This window comes from Parasteatoda tepidariorum, chromosome 10 (genome assembly GCF_043381705.1).
Source record: "Parasteatoda tepidariorum isolate YZ-2023 chromosome 10, CAS_Ptep_4.0, whole genome shotgun sequence".
Lineage (NCBI taxonomy): Eukaryota > Metazoa > Arthropoda > Arachnida > Araneae > Theridiidae > Parasteatoda > Parasteatoda tepidariorum.
The window spans coordinates 78685405-78694338 of record NC_092213.1 but is presented as its reverse complement, the minus strand read 5'-3'; the positions used below and the strand labels follow the sequence as shown (position 1 = coordinate 78694338).

General features: G+C 31.6%; 1 protein-coding gene across 1 annotated transcript in view; it reads left to right on the top strand.

The window, feature by feature from the left end:
- The first annotated feature begins 2010 nt into the window (after positions 1 to 2010).
- The window catches only part of LOC139426897 (uncharacterized protein PF3D7_1120000-like), a 16279-nt gene continuing 9355 nt past the window's right edge, over positions 2011 to 8934 (top strand). Inside the window, exon 1 of the mRNA XM_071187032.1 lies at positions 2011 to 2368. Coding sequence (XP_071043133.1) covers positions 2011 to 2368 — 358 coding nt within the window. The remainder of the gene's footprint in view (positions 2369 to 8934) is intronic.

The following is an 8934-nucleotide window of genomic DNA, read 5'->3' as shown; positions in this document are numbered from 1 at the left end:
AATATGGTCACTAATATGCTTTTGTTTTATCAAACGAATGTTTTTTTGTATAGTTAGTATATCAGAGATCCAGCTTGCTCCGGACTTCGAACAGATATTTTCGAGTGGTAGTCTCTTAATGTATGATTTTTGGTTTAGTAAATTCGATTTACAGGGTTTTTACCGGGGGTGAAAGCGAGACGGAAAATAGGAAAGGCTGGTAGTAAAACCATTTCAGTTATCGTTAGTTTTAGGGAGGAGTTTACTTATTCTTTTTTTTAAATTATTTAACATTATCTACTTCATCTAAAAAAAGAAGCAGTTTTATATGTATGCTAAAATTATAAAATAAATCTTGGTAGTTACAGATATTTTATTTTTCTCGAACCAGTTTTTTCTCCCTTCCGTCTTGCTATATAGGGGCTTTCAGCGATGGTTTTTACTCACTACTACTTCTAAGGAATTTAACTTGTTTTGTCCCGAATTTATAAATGGAAATCATACAAAAAGTGGTATAATATATTATCGAAATTAATTGGTTTTTCTACTGTTAGGGCACTCAAAAAGTCATTGATAGATCAAAAAGTACTTTTTCCTTATAATTCTAGATCTAATCAGATATAACTGAATCATTGTGGTATCTGAGAATCTTTTAATTCACCCAGATAAATGAAAATTCTAAAAAAAGTTTCCCACCACAATGAATGTCTTTGAAAAAAGGAACTGTTCTACATATATGACGCTGGGCGTTAACCGGTTAAAGGCTAATGTGATACAATATTTAGCTCAAGTTTAATACACAAAGCAAACGCAGCAACAACAATAATACAACCACTCATCTATAACCAGAAAATGTCTTATTAAAACTGAGAAAACTACCATATACATCAATGAACAGACCAATTAGCGCATATGCCTCACCTCCCTGGACAGTCATACCTGAAAATCTCATGGAAAAACTAAACCAATGCCAGAACAAGATACTCAGAAAAATCACCCGTGCAGGTAGTTCATCAGAAAAACAAAGATCTCAAGATCCCGACCTTATCATAACATATTTACGAAATAAATGCAGATTTCTATGACAAGGCCATAAAATGCAATGCAGTGAACTTCAACTAGATATTCAATTTTGAAAATTACATAAAAAGATCTAAAATTAAGATAAATACCTGCTCACTTCACATCCGACGCCTCATATCACAATTATCAAAATAAATAATTAATTTCAGATCCATCCACAGCATCAAATTCAACAACAATTCTGAAAACTTGATCAAGCGTTTCCCCACGTTGAAAATCAAACTATATTTAAAGCTGCTTCGTGTAATTTAAATTATTATTATTTACTCAAGCAAGGTGCTTAAATCTCGCTAACAGTCACCACATAGACTACTGACCTTAAAATTCTTACCACAATTATCAAAATGAACATGATGGATGGGATAGGGGCAGCTGTTCGGCCCAGGTTCCCATCTCAAAACAAGAAGAAGAAGATTTAGTTCAAGTTTAACCCAGCCAATCTGCAGCAGGTGACTTCAATGCTAAGCATACAATACAGAAATACAACTTAAAAACCTCATCTCTAATCATCAACTCATAGTCACTGCTCCAACTTCTCCAACCTATATACCAAACCTGCTAAATCATAGATCAGATATCCTCGACTTTGCTATAACAAATATTCAAGTACCCATGGTCGCCTGCTCACTATACCATCTGTCATCTGATAACCTACCTGTCCAACTGCTCGTCGGACTGACAACCGACCACTCTGAAAATTGAAAACAGACTGAAACCTCTACAGAAATATACTCATTATCAACAATAGAAGCCTAACAACCCTAAAAGATGAAACTACAAATACAGCTACAATCTGAATTCATAGACGCCTACAGAAATGCCTCAATAAAAACAAAACATACTGCACATCATTACCGGCTACCCCCAGAGATTAAAAATGTCATCAGACTAAGAAATAAATACAGAAAGTAGCCTCAAAGAACCTCCAACCCCGCTTACTTTAATGAGATGAAACAACTCAAGAAACAGATAAGAAAACAAAGCAAAAAAATACAAAAAACAACTCTGGCAAAACAAAGTCGCATTGTCTGTACCACCGACAATACTATTCGGAAAAAGGCCAAAATATTCAAGACTGCACCACAGAAAAACATACCAATCAATGGACCATCTGGAGCAGCACACACAATAGAAGATAGAGCTGACATTTTTGCCGACTCTCTTCTAAACCAGTTCTCACCAAATCCAAATTCAGATCAAAACCATCATAATTTAATCACAGAAGAAGTAAACAGTTTCCATCAAGAACATCCTATTCCAGAAGCAAAAGAACTTACAAATAATGAAGAAATCTGCAACATCATCCGTAATTTAAAAAAAACAACAAAGCAACGGGTGAAGACTGTGTAAAAAAATAAAATGATAAAACTGCTACCCCCAACAATATACAGAAAATTATGCATATTATTAATAGCTGTCTTGCACTGAATTATTTTCCTCAAACATGGAAAAACGCATCGGTCGTTCTATTTTTAAAAAAATAAATAAAAATACAAGCTGACCTCTGAGAGTTACATACCAATTAGCCGTTTAAACATTTTAGGAAAAATATACGAAAAGATCATATACAATAGAATCAGGCCACTACTTGTAGTCCTCCCCGACGAGCAGTTCGGATTTCGCCAAAAACTGGACACCACAAAACAACTACTTCGATAAATAGATTTTACAGGCAGAGCTCTAATCAACAAAGAAGCAATAGAATTTTTAATGATAGACATCTCAAAAGCATTCGATAAAGTTTGGCATACTGGTACAATATTTAAAATAATACAACTTAACTTTCCACCTGGTCTCATCAAATTACTTTGCTGCTGCTATCTTTCACACAAAACCTTCCAAATATCCATTCAAAACTGCAAATCATCAAAAAGAAATATCACAGCTGGAGTATCTCTGGGCAGCATACTTGGACCGATTCTATATATTTAATACACTTATGATTTTCCAATTAATAGAACGTATTACAATAGTATAACAGCTTTTAATGCAGACGACACAGGAATCATCAAATCATGAAATCCAAATATAATATTACCAAAACTACAGTTCTTGAAATATAATTCTTTCGCGACTGCGTCTTTTACTTAACTTAACTTTATTATTTGTTTATGTATTTTATGTTTTCATTATTTTTTATGTATTGTAACAGTGAAATATTTTTGTTTTGTGTACTTCGATACATAATTAGTTTATTTACGTTCTACAATGCTTCATGTCTCTTTGTGTTAAGTGACAAATATATAGTGAAGGAATTGAAATCTTTCTGGAAGAATCTTTGTGATAGAATATAGAATGAGTCACTTAAGAGTATGGATAATAGAAGATTGAAAGTAAGTAAGATACTTGACGTGCTTGGCTTATTCAAAATAGAATGGAAAGAGCAGTTAACAAATGCCACGTTTCAAGAACCAATCAGGCTCGAGATACGTTACTTGCATTTATCCCATTTGCTCCACCATCAGTTTTACCTTATCTATATTTAGAAAACAAATTCTACCAAAATTTAAAAGCAGTAGCACTGTTGCAGGTATAAAAGTGTTTCAGTAAATCTTTTACTAGATTCAAATTAAAGACGCTATATTTTAAAGTTAAAACACACGATCTACAGGGAAAAAAAAAAGCATAGTTAAGCTAAGTGGTTTTGAGAATTCTCTAAAATGAAGGCGTTTCTTAATTTCACAAGTAAATGAATTAAATAACGATACACTCATTCATTTTTATTGGCTAATTCGAATGACGTTACAATTTGAACTGCTGCAATTCGGTGAAATAATTACAAATTGAAGTGCTATTTCTCTCTCATTCATTTATAATAATGATCACATGACATAAATATTAGATTTTGGTTCGAAACATATTATAGTCTTTCCGTCTATATAAGTTATACTTTGCGTCGGTTGCAAATATATGTTACAAATATTTCAAGACATTCCTTTGAGATAATGTTTTCGCACTGTAGGAAGTTAAAATACGACCAATGGTTGAAAAGTTATAAAAGTAGTTATTTTTGCTAGCTGTATTAACATTTAAGATTTTAAATGCTTGACTGCAAGTTCAGGGACAGAAAAAATGTTATGCAAATGAGCTTGAGCGATGCAATAAAACTAGTCGATCCTTAACCCTTTCGCGCCGACTGTCACAAATACGTGACAGCAAAAAACCGTATCAATCAGGGTAAGAAGATAAAACTGGTAATCAAAGTATTTCTTTAGCAGTTTATTTGTGGGCGGAGTTATAATTTTTTGATTTATTTAATTCACCATTACTTTGTTCAAAATAAAACTATTTAGTTATACTTTGAATTAACATTGATTATATATATGATTAAACTAACAATAATTAAAATAAAAGCAAAGTAAGTCTGTCAAATTAGTAACGACTACATTTAAGTTACCGTTTTTTATTTAATTGCAACTTGATTCTGATTTTGTATGAATGTTTTTCTGAATCACCCGTCCCCAAGGGGTTAATATTTACAGAAGGTTTATGTGATGATAATGCAACATCGGCACTCACGGTAATTTAATAAGCTAGGCTTTTTTTTTCTAGGGGTAAATTTTTCGAAACACGAAGATTGTTAATTTTATTCATAGAAAGTCAATTTTAAATTTTGTTGATTCGGACTTAATAATTTCATACATTTAAAACTGCATATTTATAAAATAATGGTTGATCAAATTTTACAATGATTTTATTTTTAAGATGGTAACAAAATATGATCAGCATCTCTTATAAATTATACGTGTTAACGTAACTAAAAGAATTCCTGTAAATTTTTGTTATTTGCTACCACTGCAAAGTATTTTAAGTCGGAAATGAAAAACAAAAGCTCATATATATTTTACAATTAAAATTTTTTAAAGCAGCAAACTCCTCCTTTTGGGTAATGTTTTGTTTTCATATATTTTCTTATAAAAATTATCATAAGCATGTTTCTTTTTAATTTCAAACTGCATCAATAAGTGGTATGATTATCGTGTATCCTTCTAAGCAAAAATAAATGATGTTATGCATATGTTTATAGATTTTTTTTTTATTGCTTTCGTTTTGTGAACGAAATTAAAACGTAAAATTGCACGAATTCTTTACTGTTTGACGTGTAATATCTAAACTTTGGAAGAAATTATTTTTCTGAAATATACATTATTTGTATAAAATAAGTAAAGTGTATCGTAATATTTTGAAAAAAGTCATCAATGTCAGATATTAACATTTATAAACTTTTAGCACAGTACTCATGAAAATTCCGTTGAGCAATTGAGTTTCGATGTATAATGTAGATTAAACGTTTGTGTACATTTTCAAAAATGTAATTTAGTTTCTTAATTTATTTTTAAAGAGGAAAAGCACTAAATTGCTTAAAAAAAAGCTCTTTCAAGACATGCATAGACTAAAATTCTATAAACATAGAAGGCCCGTCATAGTCATAGGATTTCGCAATGCATTTAGGCTTCTACCTCTTCATACTGACTTGTTAAATCATGTTGTAATTTCATAACAAATTTTTTTAAAAAAAAGACTAAAAAATGAAGAAAAATTATAAAGGCATAAAGTAATCATGAGATAGAATAAAAGTTGAAATGATTGCCGCAATCACAGCGCCAATGAAATTATTGGACTTAATAATGACAGTTTTTTTTTCAAATTAAAATTCTTTATTTCTTATTTCAGGAAAAAAATTTAGTATTTCAGTATAAGTTTATATTTTGTTATAGGATATATTTATATTTTGCTATAGCACACCTCCAAAAGTACATTATTAACATAATATTCATGGATCGATTCAAAATAATTTAATCACGATTCCTTTAAATTAAATGCCTTTGTAAATTCATTCAGAGAGCATTCATTATGTTAAACCACAAATGGCATGCTGGTAACATCAATTCTACTATTTTATATCAGAAAAAATATTTGCTTCGTAAGAAAAGGCGTGTTCTGCTTCAAAATATGCGTATTTCGCCTCGATATGTGTTATACTTATTTAAACCCTTTTAAAGGCCGTGGTAAGTATACTTACCACCACGTTTTACCACTTTTAATTTAGGTTTCCATTTTTCAATAACTTCAGCTTTCTTGAAGTGAGTTTAAATAAAATTGGTAACCATTTGTCACTTAAAAAAAAAACGTGTAAAAGTTATAAAATACATAATTCCTTTTGAAGTTTATAGTATTTAAGGAATTTATTATATAAATAAAGAAAAATAAAAGTCAGTAAGTTCCTAATAGGTCATGTTAAATATATTTACCACCAAAAAAATGGCATTTTTATAAACTAAATGAGTTTTTTTTTATATATATCAATTACTGTTCTTAAAACAATTTCAATTCCAAAAATACTTTAATTTACCTTTACTAGAAATAAAAGGCCCATTAAAGGGTTAAGACATTCCTTCGAGGTTTGCCACAGCACATAGAAGAACTATTATACGCTAAAAGCGATTTCATTTGCCGACTGCATTTACATTGATAAATGGGATAGCTCACTATAAGTTTAGGGACACAAATGTTGTTAGTTAAATGAGCAGTTAAAGTTGAATTATAATGATACAATAATTTTTAAATGCATTGAAGACAAGTTAAAAAAAGACAGGTTATTTTACACATCGTGTGACTACAAATAGATCACTCTCGCCGACATTTTTCAATATCAGCAAGCATCTTATAATGTTTATTTAATCAATGTTGACTATCCATTGACATACCCTCCAACTGCTACGGAATTTCCGTAGTTTCAGAAATCTTCTTTTCAGACGGTAGCAAAATTAATGTCTTAATATTTAAAAAAAATTAATTTTAGCGTAACTTGTCCACTATTACTTATAAAAGTGCAGGCCATATGGCTAGATTCTTAAGTTCTGATAAAAGTTTTATGAGAGATCCATTTGCTTTAAAAATTTCTACTTTGGTTCGCTACCACTAGAAAGAATTATTTTCAAAATCCTCATAAGTTGGAGGGTATGCATTAAACATTGATTTAAAAAACATATTTTATTAAATATTTGTTTTATTTTTTAAAGTGGTAGTGTAATATTCTATTTCTTTTCCTTTATAATCACATGAATTTCATAATTGCCGAACATCATTTCTTAGAGACGTGACTGCTCTTTTCATTTTCAAAAAGGCAACAAAATGTATACAATAATAATTCCATTTTTGCTTTGCAAAATTTATGTATAATAATTTAGGACACCGCTATGCATAATTAGATTAAATAAATATGAAAAGCCTTATCAGTAATTTTAAAATATTAAGTGTTTGAAAAGTTAAAGTACATTCTACTTGCATTTGTGGAAGTAATTTTAATCAGAAGACAAGGGAGCTCGTGGATCAGTACCCTCAGAGGTATTGATTTGTTATGGGAACATGGAGGATTTTGTGCCCCCATAAATTTAATGTGCTTCAGTCACCATTTACTACTTCGGCCAGTGAGGATCGAACCCACTATCCTTTCGACATGGGCCCTGTGCCCTACCAACCAGGCTATTCCGGCTGTCTTAACCAGTAATTGTCAAACATAAGGCATCTATGGGTTGTGATGGCCTGGTTAGCAGGGGGCTGCACTCATGTTCGTGAGAATGGGAGTTCGAATTCGGGCAGAAGACTCCTCCTGTAGTAAATGGTGACTGGTGAGAGCTAAATTTGACGGCTTACAAAGTCCTACATGTTCCCACAACCATTGACCATCCATTGGCCATAGATGGCACCACTGGAAAACAAGAACAATCGCACCTCCTTTGCTTTAATGGCCGACTACAACAACGTAAGGCATCCATGCATTTTCAAATATGAATTTTGAAAAAAAAAAAAATCTCATCTCTTTTAGTAATATTTTTATATATTTTCTTTTAAAAATTATTAGTATATAAGTTGGGTAACTGCTTCGCTTCCTGTGGAAATTATAATTAAGTTGTAAAGTTTAACTAAAACTAAAAGGACTTTATTTTCATTGTATAACCATCGTTGAACTGTCGACCCAAATTTTGAGCTTACGACTACTAATGCTTAACTCCGTAGCCTTGTGATTTTGAACCCAATTCAGAAAACAAGGGAACTCTTGGACCAAGTATTGAGAGAATTTTGCCATCGTGGAAGGCTTTTTGATGGAACTAACCCGCATTTGTGTTACACGGAGAGGAAAACCACAGAAACCTTCCAAGGTTAGTCTGATGGTAAGGGGACTCTAACCCATGATCCACGTACCACTGAGGATATTTTACGTCACCACTTTGGTTGGTGCAAGCAGGACGCGGAATTCGTATCGACCTGCCATCGTTGGGTTTCGATCCCGGTTCACTTCATTGAAATGCGAATGCTGTATTCCCTGAGCCATCATTGCTCTTGCAGAACTTTTTTTTCACTTTGCAGGAATTTTTTTTTTAGTAATTGTTTCCACTATTCTACGAGAGAGATCTAACTAAATGGTGTGTCTCAGATGAAATTTTAAATTATTTATGTGTACTTGAAGGCAAAATAAAATTGTATCGAGTTTTCTAAGCAAAGAATCTTACAATTCTGAATTATTGGTTGGATGGAAATGTAATAAAAGGTTTCAAAACTCATCACTGCTTATAAAAAGTACTCGCGGGCACCCTTTAACTGTACACCAGAACCCTAAGGTTCCGCCATTTGAGAACCGCTGCGTTAGATAATATTATTTAAATAATGCTTAATCGAATTAATGCATGCTTTAGTCTTGCTTTAGAAACAATTAAAAACGTAAAACAACTTATTTATAGGCATGATATATCTCCTTGATTAAATATCCACTTCTATAAACATGAATGAAAAAAAAAAACTTTTTCCTTTCAATTAAGAGTACAGAGATAAACAAAGCAGTCCTCGGAAATGAAAAACAAAAGCTCATAT